This window comes from Hemicordylus capensis, chromosome 1 (assembly GCF_027244095.1).
Source record: "Hemicordylus capensis ecotype Gifberg chromosome 1, rHemCap1.1.pri, whole genome shotgun sequence".
Classification (NCBI taxonomy): Eukaryota; Metazoa; Chordata; class Lepidosauria; order Squamata; family Cordylidae; genus Hemicordylus; species Hemicordylus capensis.
Window position 1 is genome coordinate 362,687,057 of NC_069657.1, and position 16,885 is coordinate 362,703,941.

General features: G+C 45.5%; 1 protein-coding gene across 19 annotated transcripts in view; it reads right to left on the bottom strand.

Annotated features, from left to right (window-relative positions):
* Positions 1 to 16,885, bottom strand: part of SYNE1 (spectrin repeat containing nuclear envelope protein 1) — a 575,028-nt gene that overhangs the window by 147,118 nt on the left and 411,025 nt on the right. For all 19 annotated transcript variants that reach the window (XM_053292895.1, XM_053292839.1, XM_053292877.1 and 16 more), the window contains 7 exons: positions 16,541 to 16,697; positions 16,053 to 16,184; positions 15,680 to 15,835; positions 13,866 to 14,075; positions 10,341 to 10,442; positions 7,554 to 7,673; positions 5,305 to 5,505 (listed from right to left, as the gene is read on the bottom strand). In XM_053292895.1, the coding sequence (XP_053148870.1) occupies positions 5,305 to 5,505; positions 7,554 to 7,673; positions 10,341 to 10,442; positions 13,866 to 14,075; positions 15,680 to 15,835; positions 16,053 to 16,184; positions 16,541 to 16,697 (1,078 nt within the window). The remainder of the gene's footprint in view (positions 1 to 5,304; positions 5,506 to 7,553; positions 7,674 to 10,340; positions 10,443 to 13,865; positions 14,076 to 15,679; positions 15,836 to 16,052; positions 16,185 to 16,540; positions 16,698 to 16,885) is intronic.

A 16,885-nucleotide genomic window follows, 5' to 3' on the forward strand; every position in this document is an offset into this window, starting at 1 on the left:
TGATGCCAGGAAGGGAGCAAGGCGGATAGAGGCTGAGGTAATGGGGACAGAAACTTCCAGGTGCTCATCGTTAAAAGGGCTGCTTGGATTGGTCCTGTGGCATCGATTTCTGTTGGCTCTTCTGGTGCTGATGGAAGGGGCACCTAGAGTACTGCCTAGACCTTTGTCTGAAAATACCTGTCTTGGGAAGGCTGGAGTTGGTACTGCTGCTTGTAACCAGGGTGGTACCTGTGCTGGAAGGACGAGGTTTGAGACTGAGAGAAAGTCTTAGTGGCATAACAAAAATTCTCAGTTTCTCCATCATCTCATCGATGTTCTTCAAGAAGAGTCCCTCACCAGTAAACAGCAGGTGTTCAATTTTGTCCTTCATGCCTGGCTCCAGGGGCACAGACCTGAGTCAGGCATGGTGATGGGGAGGGATTGACCCAGCCAGCACCTTGGATTCAATTTCCACCAGGTGCTTGGCTGTACTCAAATGTTCATCAGCACACTTGGAGAGCGTCAACAGGAGTTGGACCTAAAGGGCTCAGGCAGATCAGCAACATCATCATTTAACGTGTCCTAGAGGGACTGCTGATACTTGGCCATGCAGGCAAAGTAGTTGGCAACTCTACGGGAAAGGCAAGCAGAGGAGTAGAACCACCTTGCCATAGGGTTCACTTTCTGGCTCTCCTTATCCATCAGAGCTGAATGTTTCCATGTGGACTTGGTTTGCAGTGCGCAGTCCATCACTAGTGAATTTGGTGCTGGGTGTTTGAACAGAAATGGGTAAGAAGCCTCTTGGACCTGATACAGGCTCTCCAACATTTTACAAGGAAGAGTGGATGTCACTGGGGCAGACCAAGCAGCTTTGGAATCAGCAGCCAGAGCAAGGAGCATGGGCAGCACAGTAGGGTGAGCTATGGTTGTGGAAGCAAGGTAGCTATAGCCAGGATCCTTGACTGCATCCTCGGGAGAGGGTGCCTCCAGGCCTAAGGCACTCGCCATCTCCTGGAATTGCCTCTGGAAGGATTTAGTTTCCTCAGTTAGAGAGTTAGACGGTTGGTTTGCCACATTATCATCTAGTGATGTGCCTAGTGGCACCTCCGAGACCTCAGAGTTAGCGTCGGAGGCATAAGAAGACTCCCCACCAGTATCAGGAATCTCAGGTACTGGAGTCTTGGGACAAGGCCATGCAGGAGGAACAGGTTCTTTAGGCACAGACAGTACCACGGGGCCACAGGTCCTAAGGTCCCCGGAGGAGCAGGCGCCTTAGGAGGCACAGGCACAGATGGGAGCTCAGGCACAGGTAATACTGGCAGCACAGATGTAGGTGGCTGTGCCCTGGGTATTGATGTAGCAGGCCTCGAAGTGGCAGCCGGCGTGGTGTGGCACTTAAAGGGTTCAGCAGGATCTAGAGTAAGAGGCATTGGAAGAGTCCCCCAGAGGTGCATCAATTTCCACAGACTATATTCTTCCAAATCATACGGTAAGGCTGGGGAATTGTAGCAAGAGAGTGAGCAGAAATGTTCCCTTGCCCTCAAATGTGGTGAGTCAAAGGCCCTTGCGGAGCTGCTATAGTCCAGGGGGTCCCTAGAGACATGGGAGGCAAAAAAGTGGAAGTACAGCCAATGGGCAAGCCGATGTCAAGGTAGAAGGGTCAACCGTAGGGGTCTTAGGTATAAGCAAACTGGGTTGATCAGTGTCAAGACCCTGGGACAAGGGGAAGCCTTTGAAAGTAGAGCCTGAGGGCGTTAAGCCAGCAGAGCCGAGTAGGCCAGTTCCTTTTGAAGTAGGTTTGTCGGCGCTGAGCACACCAGAGAAGGTGTGGCAGGCTGCAACAATGAAAAGCGGGAAGGAGACTGGGCAGGCGTTGAACCATGAGAGATGACAATGGGTGAAGGCAGTGCTGAATGAACAGACAAGATGGAGAGCAGTTGCAGTGGTGCTGAGTGAAGCTGGCACCAATGGTGCCAACCACATAGCAGGTGCCATTGACATCGGAGCCAAGGTCACCAAAGTTGGGGAAGACGGGCGTCTCAGGGTCAGAGCAGCAGAAGTCAACACCGAAACGTGAGGCACGGGTGTCAAAGACGTCCTCAGAGCCGGAGGAGTAGGAGTCGACACCAATGGGATTGATGTGGAGCACGCCAATGTCAATGAATGCCCCAAAGTGCTTAGGTTCCTCAATGCTGAGGAGGCTGGAGCTTTCGCTGTCAAAGACTTGGAAGTGATTATTCCAGAGGTCAAAGGCCAAGGAGAAAACCAAGTGGCCAGCTGCATATTTGATGGCGTTGGGGACTTGGTGGAAGATGAAGTCAGTGGCTTAGGTGCCAAGCACGGCACCAAGTGTGACTTCTGCAACACGGTCAAGGTCGAAGCATGCTTCTCATGCTTGTGCGGTTCTCCCCTGGACGAGCGGTGACGGTCGTGTTTGTGCTTTCAGGAGTGCTCCTGTTCTCTTTCCAAGGGCTTCCTAAACTCTACGCTTGCAGAAACACTGGACGTCGACAGAGCTGGTGCTGAGGCGGATGCCGACGGAGCTGAGAGGCTAGACGCAGCGGTTTTTGGCAGCGACAGAGGGTTTGGCCTCGGAGTCCCTAGAGAATATTTTCAGACAGAAAGGCCTTCAGTTGTAATTCCCTGCTTAAAGGGGTCTTTTTCTTAAATGACAGACCTTGCAGGTACTAGTATTATGACTATCGCCCAAACATATGAGGCAATCAGCATGGCCGTCAGAAGAAGCCATAGCGCCAATGCAGGTTGCACACCTTTTAAAACTTTTAGGAGCAGTCATAGCCAAGCCCCACAAAACTGTTTGAGGTCAACCAAATCAGAGTTAGAATGCCAAGTCCAGAACACAAGCCAGAGAGTAATCAAAAGACAGTCCAAAGTAAAACAATCCAAATAGAGCAGTAAATCCTAGAGACAGAATAGTCAAAAATACAGTCCAGGTCAAACACAGGAAAGCCAGATAGAGAATTGTCAGAAAACAGTCCAAGTCAAAATTGAGAAGACAGTCCAAATAATAATATTCATTTTCTCACAGGAACGCAGGAGCAGGAGCAGACCCTTCATGAGGTAGCACAAGCGGCGGATGAGAAGGAACCGAAGAGGCTCTGCTCTACAGCCGGCTTTGTAGGCTCCGATATCACTATGCCTTAAAGGGCTGGAGAGCGCCTAAATGGAACTATAGATTCTTCCGCGGGCCTCCTGCGCAGGTGCAGAAGACCCAGTTGTGAGGGACCATGGATCCCTACAAAGATCTATTCTTGATTGACTTGGGCTCATGGCAAAGTGTTCAGGATATTGCTTCACTGGGCATCCAGAGTGTATGGTGGTGGTGTACCGTTCAATATAACACTCTGAAACTTCAAAAATTGTTATATGCTGTCATATGGCTGCCTTGTAAATTTCACACACAATTGCTTTAAAAAGAACCCTGAATTTATCCAATGAATGGATACTGTCAGCCAGTATCTGTTCAAACAATTGTCACATTTAAATGATAAAGTAAATGCACACTTAAAAAATTCATCTGTGTTTGCAAGTCAGCAACAGTAAAGTCATTCACACGACCAGTTTACCTGGGTCTGGGGAGGGTGGGCGAGGAGGCAGGTAAGAAGCTCCTCTGCCGCTCATTCGCCCACACAAGCGCCATGGCAACGAGCAGCAGAGCAAGCATCTGGAGGAGGAAATCCTCTGGCATCCCACAATGCACCACATGAGGAATGCAGTACTTTTGGGGGATTTCCACGCTGCTGGGCACTCTTGAGAACTGCACTCTTGCTGCCTGGGATGTACCTCACAACTGGCGAGGGAGGTAGAAGGGTGAGCTTGCACCCTTCTAGCTCACTATTAGTGCAGGTACAAAACCCAGGCTACACTGGTGCAGAGTGCCACAATCAAGACCGATCCTGGCACTCCACTAGGGATGTGCAAAACGTTTCGGGCACAGATTGATCTGTGCCTGAAACGAGCAATTTCGGGTGATTCGGGGCTGAGCTGAATCACCCCCGATGCCCCCCGATATTTTTCGTGCCTGAGCCGAATCACCCCTGATTCATGCCCAAAAAATTCGGGTGATTCGGGATGACGTCTCTTTGAATTTCCCGCCTTTTTGCCTCCATTGATTTAAAAGCAAAAAGGTCTGATTTGACGTCTGCTCGAATTTCGGGTCCCAGGGGCAAAATAGTGGGGTGGGGTGGTAGTGCCTAAAGGGTGGAGGCTACCACCCCAATTGCAGAGTGATTGGGCAGAGGGCTGATTTTTGGGGAATTGTTGAAGTTTACGCGTCTTTAAGGTTTTTCTCCATAAAGAAGCATGGAGGTGTCAGCAAATGTATAGCTTCACGTCGGGGGCAAAGGGGTGGCCTAGAGCAGTGTGGGGTTGGTGGTAGTGCCAGGTAGGGGCAAGGAAGCTACCTGAATTTTTTCAAAGGATTTGGGCAGAGGGCTGATTTTTGGGGAATTGTTGAAGTTTACGCATCTTTAAGTTTTTTCCTCATAAGGTATACATGGAGCTTTCAGCAGCCCCATAAGTGCACTTGGGGGGTGCTGGGGTGGCCCAGAGCGAGTGGTAGTGTAGTGCACATAGGGTGCCAACCACCCCCATGGGTTTCTAACCCATGGGGTACAGGGTTCTGTTGTTTCTGAGGTATTCTGGGTGTGGATTCTATGATAGCAAATTAGAGTGGATTCATGGTGTCTCATTGAAAATCTCATTTGCTATTTGCTCACTATTTTGCCCCTGGGACCCGTTTTTCTAACCCGAATCGATTCAGATTTAATCCGAATCCGAACCGAATCAGGGGTGATTCGGGTAGCCCATATTCGGGCACAGAACAGAACAGGGGTGATTCGGTTCGGGCCCTGAACCGAATCACCGAAAACCTGAATTGCACACCCCTACTCCACACAACTAGCTCTACCCAGGTAGGGCTGTCCAAACCTAGTTAGGATTGGTCGTGTGAACAAACTTAGTGAGTGCTAGACAAATAAATGAAAAATTTCAAAACTGTCCAAAATAAGGTGAAAGCAAACAAAGATACATTCTCATTTGAGTACTCTCTTATCTGTTATTTCATCTGACGAACATGGCTACTTTCCTATAAAGTATTCCTATAAAATGTAACAGGAAATATATCATCTTTTACCGCTATTTAATTTCAAATTATTCCAAGTGGCACTTAATCACATCTGAACTGGTGATTTCTTTTCTGAATCGAAGGAAAACAGGAACATTAACAAAAACAATAGTAATGAAAGAACAAGATCTTTGTAATTAATTAGAGGCATTTTAATGACTTAAATGTATTGTTTTTACCTTGTGCTTCTCAAGAAGCAGTTGTACTTCCTCTTTGGAGGAAACAATAATTTTTTGATCAACTGCCATCTTCTCTTTTCCAGTTTCAATGAGGTCGGCCAAATCCTGTAAAGCTTGCTCATACTGACCCTTCAGTGCCAAATTCTGGTTTAATCTACTGCGCCGGGATCCTATGATCATTATCAGCTCATCATACATATCCTGACATGAGAAAAGTAGGAAAAGTAATGATCTTGCTCCCAATCACAACCCACACAGAGATTAAGCAACACAGATTTTGTTTATCCATTTTGCCAATCTTGCTGTTTTAATATCTGATATGGACAAAGCAGGGACATCTTGATCATCATTTAATTAACAGAATAGATTTCCAAAGGGTGCTTTTTTCTATGATAAAAGCATATGAATTACTGATGGACATATCATATACCGTATTAAATAATGTGGAGGATCCAGACAATGTTACTCATGACTAAGCACCATGAAATAAAATGAGATATGATTAAACTTATTTCCATTAATTTCAATAGACCTAGTCATGACTAACTTACTTTGGATCCTGCCCAGGGAGCCTAAGGCCCACACTAGATGTGATCTGCAGTTGCACACAGATCATACTTTAGCAGCCTCAAGAGACTGTGAGACCTTCCTCACGACTGGAGAAAGGGCTCAAAAGGGGTGAGGGGAGGAAGCCTTCAAAAGCTTACCTCCCCTGCAGACGATCCACTTGTAGAGTTTGGGCGCGGAGTTCACATGCCCAGGCATGCGGCTGCCTCCTCAGGCAGTGTGGTGGGTCTGGGGGCTGGGAGCATCTCCCCGCCCCCTGGGACTCCGATAATGCCCTGCATGAGTGTGAGGGGCATTATGGGGATTCCCCCGGGATCCCCATCGTCTTCTAGCACTGGCTGCAAGCAGCTGGAGCTGGCAGATGACCAAAGAAATGAGGTTAAAAGAGCACTTCCTCTCTTAACCTCATTCTGAAGGAGGGCTCTGCAGGTGGGTTTGCTGTGGCGGCAGCAGCAGTAGCTGCTTGCCTCCCGCTGCTTCTCATGACCTGCCAAGAGCAGGCTTGACTGCCTTAGCCCACTCTTGGCTGCTCATGAGAACAGCCTCTGTGTGTTTGAATGGAGAAAACAAATGGAGGAATTGGGGCTGGGGGAGAAGACCGCTTAATACTTTCTGCTGTGGCCTTTTTAGTATTTAGAACTGTTCTCCAAACTGCTTTTCTTCCCCAAAGGATACAAGTACCCATTTCCCCCTATACATGGGGAAAATAAGCTTGGGGCAGATGTAATTTTGCATGTGAAAATAGCGGAAGAGAGAGGGTTAAGCAGCCCCTTCCCCTTGCATTTCTTTGTTTTAAGTTGCTGCATTGCGATTTTGCTTTTGGTTTTTAAAAAGTCAGGGAATGTCTATCATGGGCCTAAAATGGTTCCCCTCAACACCAAAGCAACTAGCCAAAGAGAAAACAAACAAGATTTATTCAGCCTTGTTATCAGTTGGAGTGCTGAACTTCATATGTAACAATTCCTGAAGTATAGTTAGAGATGCCCTCCTTCCCTGATAAGCATTTGCAATAAGGAATTGAGAGATAAAATCCTGCCTTCAGCTGCAGATACAGAGGTTGTTCCCTGCTGCATTGTGGGACAGTTATGCTTTGGTTTTATGGGGCCCTTAAGATTTTGTTTTATTCTCCAATGAGCACTCAGTTTTGCAGCCCTGAGCCCTGTTGGGGAACCAGAATTAAGTTGTCTGAAGGAATCCATTAAGTAATGTGTTGAATGAGGTATAAAAACTGAGTTGTAGCAAATCTTGTGCATGGGTATCCTTTAGAGTCCCACGGGGAGGGGCCGTAGCTCAGTGACAGCGCACATGCATAAATATACATAAATATACTTGCATAAATATGTTATGTTATTATACTGAAGATATGAGAATAGAAGAAATTTAGAACGGGGGAAATTGCAATTATACAAAATGAAATGCTCTTATTATTTCATCATGTATGCTAAATAAATTATGTCACTTGTATCCAAAGAAGTTAATCATGAATAAGTCACATTGATATTAATTGATATCATACAACTAACTTGTCTCATTAATTTTAATGGTGCTGATGACTAACTTTCTTTGGGTATAATCACTTATTTATAAACAACAGGTTATTTATTCACTACAAATAATAGAGAATTAATTGTCTCAATTGTCTCAAAACAATTTTTACAAGTGCTTTATAATAGGTTCCTTACCTGGAGTTTAGATAACTCTTGCATAGAAGGTTGGTCTATCTGCAGTTTATCTCCCCGTTTCTTTAATTCACTGATTCCTGCATCTAACTCTTTCAGTCCATCTTCTGCTTGTTGAATAGCCTATATAAGAGATAATCACAACATTCAGCTGCAGAAAGGACAAGATTTTTTTTACTGAACCAACAAACTACCAAGCATACAGTACGTTGCCAAAGCACAATTATATACAAAGTGGTTGTTTGTGCATCATATATCTACAAAGATTTACACACAAGGATTGGAAACCCACAAGGTTATGAAGTATATGCAGGTAGTACTGTAACTCGGGGATAGGGGATTACAAGACACATCAGGTAATCGGGGGGGTTACGTCCCACACCATTTCCATAATTTGTCCCATTGCTGTTTAGAAGAGATTAGGCGTGTGTACGGAACCGCAGAGCTGCGGTCCGGCACTGTGGGGTGGGTTTCTTTAAGGGCGGGGAGGGTTTACTTACCCCTCCCGCCGCTTTCCCCCCTCCAGGGCTCGTATATATTGTAATAATTGTCCCTCTGAATGCAGCCTCCAGGGCAGGGGTGGGCGCGCGCGTGCTGCTCTGCAAAGGGAAGATCCTGAGTGAGGACTCACGTTTTAAAAGTTAACTAGTGATGGCCATCGTAAACCACTACAAGAAGCCGACACAGCACCGAGTCGGCCTCTGGCGCCTCTCCGCTCGGCGGCTCCCTCATTCTGAGCCGCTGCCAGCAGCCACTGAGAAGAGCTCCGCCAGGGAGGACGCGCTGACGCGCCCAGCCTACCCTCACTTCCGGCTCCCAGGCGACTTCCCCCCCACATACAGTGTGGCCCGATGGGAGGAGGAGAAGGAAGGCAGCCACGCTGTATGAATATGAATATCAATCTAGCACAGTGCACCTTATGAACAAAAACCTCAGAAATTCACCAAAATCCAGCCCTCTGCCCAATCACTCTGAAATTGGGGACGGGTGGTAGCCTCCACCCATTAGGCACTATCTACCACCCCACCCCACTCTTTTGGGGCAGATCCACTTTCTGCCCCCAATCTGCCCCAAAGACACCAAAACTTCAAAAATTCCCAAAAAATCAGCCCTTTGTCCAATCCCCCTTAAATTGGGGTGGTAGCCTCCACCCATTAGGCACTACCACCCCACCCCACTATTCTGCCCCAGGCCCCACTTTCTGCCCCAATCTGCCCCAAAGACACAAAAACTTCAGAAATTTCCCAAAAACCAGCCCTTAGCCCTATCCCCCTGAAATTGGGGTGATAGCCTGCACCCATTAGGCACTACCACCTCACCCCACTCTTTTTGCCCAGATCCTATTCTATGCCCCCGAACTGCCCCAAAGTCACTAAAACTTCAAAAAATCCCCCAAAATCGGTCATGAGCCGAATCACTCGAATTTTTCAGCCCCGAAATTCGGGTGATTTGGCTCGGCCCCGAAAAATATCGGGGGACATCGAGGGTGATTCGTTTCAGCCCCGAATCACCCGAAATTGCTCATTTCGGGCACAGATCAATCTGTGCCCGAAATTTTTTGCACATCCCTAGTGAGGACAACAATTCCTGGATTAGCACTGCTGTCACTTTGAATTGACACACACTTTTGGAGGAGACCTCGAAGAAATTGTTGAAAAGGATAACAAGTACCCTGAATTGCCCAAACTGTTTGAAAATTTGGGGGCTGCATTAAACATAACACCAACTGCATAGTAAAAAAAACCCAGTATCTTATTTATGTTTTTTTCTATATTGTTTTAATAGTTGGTTGTTTTTAGATTTTTTTTAAAAAAAAATTGTATGTAAACTGCTTAGAGAGGTTTTATTAGGCAGTTTATATATCTAATAAATAAATATTTAACCGTTTATGGGGAGGAGTAAAGAAACAAGGAAGGCACTGGTAGATATCACCCCACAGTGGTGTTAGCATGACTAAATACAGCAAAGATATGGAGTGGGTGCGCGTGCATACAACCTCTATGCTTCTTTCCCAGAAAACATGGAAGGAACAGGTTCTGGTCTAAGCATCTATGGACATAAAGCATGCTTACAGTATTACAAAAGCATTTTGTGGGGTCTCTGACTCGTAACACTGTAACCGTACAGTGCTTTCATTTCCCCATGCAATCCCACAGAGGTTGTCAATACCACAATATCCACATTAATTAAAAGGGCACTTTTTGCCAATATTACGGGTGTGTGTGTGTGTGTGTTTGTGGGTAGAACACCACAAGGTACTTAACTTCATTAAGGTTGGTCCTGACTTGAAAAATGGAATTGTAGAAAATGAACACAATATTTTATTCTTTCTCTAGTGGAGTACTATTCATCCCAAAGTTTACCAAGAATTAATTTTGTTTCTTGTCATGTACTATTCATAGCTCAATCACAGAATCTTACCCATAGCTTCTGGTTTCAAAGTTGTGCTACAACTAAGCTAACAGCAGACACAACTGCAGTCTTCATATCACATTCTACATTGTTTGACACACAAAATGCAGCCAAGGTTAGACAATTTACTGTACCAAATGTGGCTGATGAGTATATTATTATAAAAGTGTATGCTTCCAAACATCCAAAAATGTTTCCTGTACAGGCATGTATTCTTACTCCCAGATAAGTGAAGTAGTCTTTCAAGAACAAGCACTGCTTATCTACACAAAGAAACAGACAGGCAATGTCTGCACTTTGGAGACCACTTAGGATATAATTTGATATCTATTAAACTGATTCTCCATTCCATGCATGGTAATAGAAATATGGCAGTACCTGCATTTGTTCTGTTTCAGGTTGTTCAACTGCTTCAGCTAGTTTCTGCAGGGCAATATACTTGTTATCAGCCAGTGATGTAAACATTAGCTTCAGGTCATTCTGTCAGTGGTAAGGACAAAAACAAAAACAAAAAAACCCCAAATGATAAGAGATTATAAAGTGTGAGTCTAAATAAGCAGAACAATCAAACAGCTCATGGGTTTAGGGCTTTATAGGTTATAACCAATACCTTGTATTTTGCCCAGGAACATATCGGCAGCCAGTGTAGCTCCTTCAATACAGGAGTAATATGGTCTCTCCTAGATGATCCAGAGACCAATCTGGCTGCTGCATTCTGGATCAACTGTAGTTTCCAGACTACATACAAGGGCAGCCCCCCATAGAGCGCATTGCAGTAATTCAGTCTGGAGGTTACCAGCAGATGTACCACTGTTTTGAGATCGTTCATCTCAAGAAACGGACGCAGTTGGTGTATCCGCCATAGTTGATAGAAGGCACTTCTGGCCACCGCCTCAACCTGTGACACCAGGGAGAGTTTTGTGTCCAGAAGCACCCCCAGACTGCATACCTGCTCCTTCCAGGGAAGTGTGACCCCACCCAGAACAGGCAGATCAAAATTGTCTCTCGAGTTTTGACCCCGCACAATGAGTACCTCTGTCTTATCTGGATTCAGCTTCAGTTTATTCTCCCTCATCCAGCCCATTACCACTTCCAGGCAGGCATTTAGGGAGGATATGCCAGCTCCTGAAGAAGTTGGCATGGAGAAGTAGATCTGGGTGTCATCAGCATACTGGTAACACCCAGCTCCAAATCCCCTGATGCTCTCTCCCAGCGGTTTCATGTAGATGTTAAAAAGCATTGGAGAGAGTATGGAGCCTTGAGGGACACCATACTTAAACTCAGATTTCGAAGAGTAACAATCTCCAATCGACACCATCTGGAATCTGTCTGAGAGGTAGTAGCGGAACCACTGCAAAACAGTGCTTCCCACCCACAACACCCTCAGACGCTCCAGAAGGATACTACAGTCAATAGTATCGAAAGCCGCCAAGAGGTCCAAAAGGACCAACAGAGTCACACTTCCTCTGTCAATTCACAATTGCAGATCATCCATTAGGCGACCAAGGCAGTCTCTACCCCATAGCCTGCCTGAAAGCCGGTATGAAATGGGTCAAGATAATCCATTTCCTCCAAGACTGTCTGGAGCTGGGAAGCCACCATCCTCTCAGTTACCTTGCCCAGCCATGGAAGGTTGGAGACAGGTCTGTAGTTGCTCAACTCTGAGGGATCCAAGGTAGGCTTCTTCAGAAGTGGTCTAATAATTGCCTCCTTAAGACAAGAAGGCATCCTACCTTCCCTCAGAGAAGCATTTATAATTTCTACCAGGTCCTCTACACCCACCCCCCTGGCAGATAGTAAAAGCCATGTTGGGCAAAGGTCAAGAGAACAGGTGGTAGGCCACACCATTCCAATCAGCTTGTCCACATCCTCAGGAGTCACAGACTGGAACTGATCCAACTTAATCACACAAGAGGAGTTGCTGGACACCTCCACATCAGACACTGAAGTAATTGTGGAGATGGAGTCTAAGTCGGCCCGAATAAGAGATATTTTTTCCACAATGAATTTGTTAAACACATCTAAGCAGGTAATCAATGGTTTCCAGATTCTGATTCAAGTGAGGAGGGGCACATACTAGCCCTCTCACAACCCTGAACAACTCTGCCGGACATGAACTTGCAGATGCAATACGGCAGAAAAGAATCACTTCTTTGCATTGCCTGAGCATAGGTCTTCAAATGATCCCGCCCTGGGATTGTTTTAATGAAAGGCGGTATATAAATTCAACAATAAATAAACAATAAATAAAATGTGCTCTATGTTGCAATCTGTTGGATTCCATCCAAGTCTTTCTCCACTTGCACTCCAGTCATCTACCGTGCTGCTTCAGCCCCCATAGTTCTTCTGTATACCAAGAGGCCAGTTCTGAAGCGGGTTGGAGAGGACGCTTAGGAGCAATCACGTCTACTGCCCCAATGAGTTTGCTGTTCCAATTCTCTACAAGGGCATCAACAGGATCACTGGCAGAGCCAACACGAAATCCCTCCAAGGCTATTGGATCCTATTGGATTCAATAACCTTCTCAGGCAGACCATCCTAATAGATCCCTCGCCCTTGCGAAGGTGGGAAGTGATTGCAAGTCCAACCTTAACCAGATGGTGGTTCATCCATGACAATGGGGAAATCACAGGATTCCCCACCCATGGAACACCACCCTGATCAGGGTGAAGGACCAAATCAAGCGTGTGACCAGCAATGTGCATCAGTCCCGAGACCACTTGGGATAGGCCCATAGTTGTCATGGCCGCTATGAACTCCTGAGCTGCCCTGGACAAATTGGTCCCAAAATGAACATAGAAGTCCCCCAGCACCACAAGCCTGGGGGACTCCAAAACCAAGCCTGAGACCAAGTCCATCAGCTCAGTTTGGGACGCTGTTGAGCAGTGGGCCGATCGGTACACCAACAGAAATCCCAATCTATCTCTGCTCCCTGAACTTAAGTACACACATTCGATATGGTCTGACACTTCAACAGGGATCCTGGTAAGAGAAAGGTTAGTCTTATAGACCACAGCCACTCCACCTATCCACCCATGGCCCCTCACCCACTCCTCAAAAGAGTACCCTGGATGGAGAAGCTGGGACCAGATTGGGCCACCAGCTTCACTCAGCCAGGTCTTCGTAATACATACTAGGTTGGCGCCCTCATCCAGAATCACATTGTGGATGGTTTTTGATATGTTCTGGACAGACCTGGCATTACAAAGGAGCAAGGTGAGGTTCCAAGGTTGGTTGGCACTGCTCCCCAAGGTTGAAGAGCTGGCAGGACAGCCGGAAGGGGAAATAGCTATTAGGTTTCCAAGTCCCCTTCCCCTGTAATGGCCCGCTGACCTGCCAATGTTACTTCTTCTGTTCCCCACCATGACTGGAATTGCTGCCCCATAATCAGTGGATGCGCCCCCTGTCTCCCCATCTCCAGATAAGCCCAGACACATTTATAAATAGAATGAAAACAAAATCACCCAGGACTAATTGAAACAGAAGCAACAACATTAAATACCCACCCACATGTAAATTCTTGGGCCAGGAAACCTGGCCCTCACCCTCACTGTCCCCTGAAGTGGCTCCCCCAAAGGGTTGACCTGCTTTGGTGTTGACCCTGCCGATGGTGGGCCCACTGCCACAAGCAGCGCCCCTTTATAGGCCCAGAGATGACCACGCTGGTCAGATGGAAAGCAGGGACTGCTGAGTCACTCCTGGGGCCCAATCCTGCAGAGCAGCCACAGCCACTGGCCACAGTTCCACAGGTCAGGCAGGGATATACACACTTGTTTGTGAATTCACAATATACACTTGTTAGGGAATTCTTTGTTGAAAAATGATATACAATTAGCCCAAACACATATAAAATAAAATTACGGAAAATTAAAGCAGTCGTCAAAAGGCTAGAGCGAATTCTACCTGAAAACTCAGTATATGCTGAAGTCTCTCCTTCATCTGTTGGCACCTTTGGTTTACCAGGGTCTCCAGCAATACTAATCTCCTCAGCAAACAATCCAAGGTGTTGTCTATAACATCTCTGTTATCAGCCTTCTCAGGAAACATTTGACAAAATAAATTTTTGTTGGTATCAATTTTTTCTGTCATCTCCTTGATATCTTTTGCAAGAGCCTGGAGCACATGCAAAGAAAACCAAATACACTTTAAAATCAGGTACTCACAAAAACAGAAGATCAGCAAATAAAAATAATAAAAACACTGTCCACCAGCTATTGTATTACTGATATTTCACAGAAAATGTTTCATGTTTGAATTAAAATCATGCTAACAAAATGTATTGGCAATATTCTTAGACAAATAATGTTAAGTATCATATCTTGATATCAAACACATTCAGCTGGATCCAGTGGTTCCAGAAGCGAGAGCAACTCTTAACTATCTCACAAAAATACTAATCTATATATGGAGCTCCTTCATGCACAAAGACCCCCTATTTACTTTCATGGAAAGAGAATACATACACACATAAACTGCCTCATCCAGGATAGTAAATGAGGAAGTTTGCATGTGGGAGCTTTAAATTTGACCCTCACCTCCATATAATGAGCCCATTCTCATGACTGGAGAATGAGCTCGGATGGGGCGAGGGGAGGAAGTCGCAAAAAGCTTACCTCCCCCACAGCCGAATTAGCTACCCAGACGACTGCCGGCTTCTACCGTTGGCAGGAAGGGAGCAGGGAGGTTTGGGGGCTGGGAAGCCCCTGGAGCTCCCATAATGCACCTCATGAGTGCATGGTGCATTATGGGGAGCCTCCCAATGCTGGTCAGGAGGCTACTTGTGCATAGGTGCCGCGTAAAGCTGTGCGGCACTGAGACACAAGCATTTTGCCCACATTTGGGGCACCCTCATGCCCAAAACCTGGGCTAAGCGGCGGGCTCCCTAAGTGGGCTTGACGCCACAACCTGCAGCTCCCAGCGGAACACACATGCACCGAAAACTGTGTGAACAGCTTAAATGTGTACTTCGAAATAGCATTAAGAGACAAGTAAAATCAACTCCCCTAAGAACAGATTTGCTTTTCCAAGAAATTCTACTAAATTTTCAAGTGATTGCCTATGAGAAATAGCTAACATTGGCTGACATCCTGACTAATGCTGCATGTGTTCTCCAAACATTAGCATACACACAGAGCTAGCCCCCATGTTAATCCCCCATGCTCTTCTGCACTTCCAAAGTGAAGGCACTCTTGTGCAAGAGTACAAAAACGTCAGAGCTCTCCCAGCACTGTGGAAGTGCTCTGTTAGACTGGAAACACTGTCAGGGAGGAGTACATTGTAGCAGTATTTCTCAAAGAAGTAAATGGTAGCAACTCACATATATAGGAAAACAATGGTATATATTCAGGGACACAATTTGCATGGAGGTCTGGCACATCTTCAGTATCATGGGAAGAACAAATTTTGTCCCTACTCCAACAGACTTGCCAGCTGCCAGCTATTCACTTTAAATCCTAAAGTCCGGGGGGCCTACTGAGAATTGAGCCCAACACAGTCTGCATAACTGCACCCTCTATCTGAATATTCTGCTCCAAAGATAGGATCTGACTACGATGTACCTTGCCTGTGATTTGTACATACAATTTTTGGCATGTGAGAATGTGAATAAATCTTGCAGCTGCTCTTCCCACTAATAATATCTCATCTAAATCTACACTCATATTCTATATAGTTTTTTGTTTCAAGAAACATTAACTGGCAGTTTAAGGACCCCTTACCTCCTGATTATAGAGGCAAGTTTCAGTCACTTCTGGTAATAGGGCTGTGGCAACAAACAGATGCTCTTCAACACCATCTAGCCAGGAAGAGGTTGCAGAAACACCATTGTACAGCTTCTGTTCAAAGTGCAGGCTCTCCTTCTCTGCACCTGGAGTCTGAATAAAGGCATCCAAAAGGAGACAGACAAGCCCATCATTACAGATCTATATTGTGAGGTGGTGGAAGAGGGATAGATCACTTTACAATATACTTTTAGAACTTTTTAAGGAACATGGGAAGGATTCCTGATATGTAAGTGAATATGAGTCTGCTCACCCTGCAAAGAAACACCAAATGAAATTGAGCAAAAATCAGCATAATAAAATACTCCACCTGCAAAGCAACTTCTTCAAAAGCTTCATTCAAGACAACCAATAAAGATTTGACTGATGATTTATCTTGTGCCTGTCCTTCTCCTTTGTACAGTTGCATCCCAGACATAAGTCTGTTTGGTCTACTGTAAAGCTGTTAGGAAACAAACAACAATTCTAACAGTTAGAATATACCTGACATCTCCCCAAATGCAAATGAAAATAGATAATTTGCACCTTTTACACGTTTTATTTTCATATAAAGGCTGTATTTTCACAATCATAAGGCTTCAGGATTAGCGAGCTCCACTGAGCTATCTATCCGGCTTAAATGCTGGCTAACCAGAGCAGTTTGACCAGAATTGCTCTGAAATTCTGCGTTCTCACAATAAGCTTCACAGGGCTCGCTAATCCTGATTAATGTTTTAACTAGGAGCCTTTTATTATGAGAATGCAGCCAAAGAGTGCCACATTATATGTATTATATGTATATCTATAAAAAATAATTACTGGTTGCTCCTGTTCTTGTTCCAGAGCATTCTGCAATAATTTATGCTTAATAATGAATTCTTGATTAAGGCTTTCCCACTTCATTTTCATTTGATCTTCAGCTGATGGTTTCTCTCCTTCTAAGCCCAGCTCTTGAGATAGTACATCTGGCTTCTTGCTGTGATGAATAATACAAAAATGAATTAGCAACACTGCAGTCTCAATAAGGTTGGGACAATCATTGTTCTTCTGTAGACATTTTTATTCTGCTTACAAACATTCCCACATCTGAGTGAACCATGTTCTCAGTTCTATAGGCCAGTACTATAAGTCACTGAAATCACACAAATTGGAGTGGACATATGC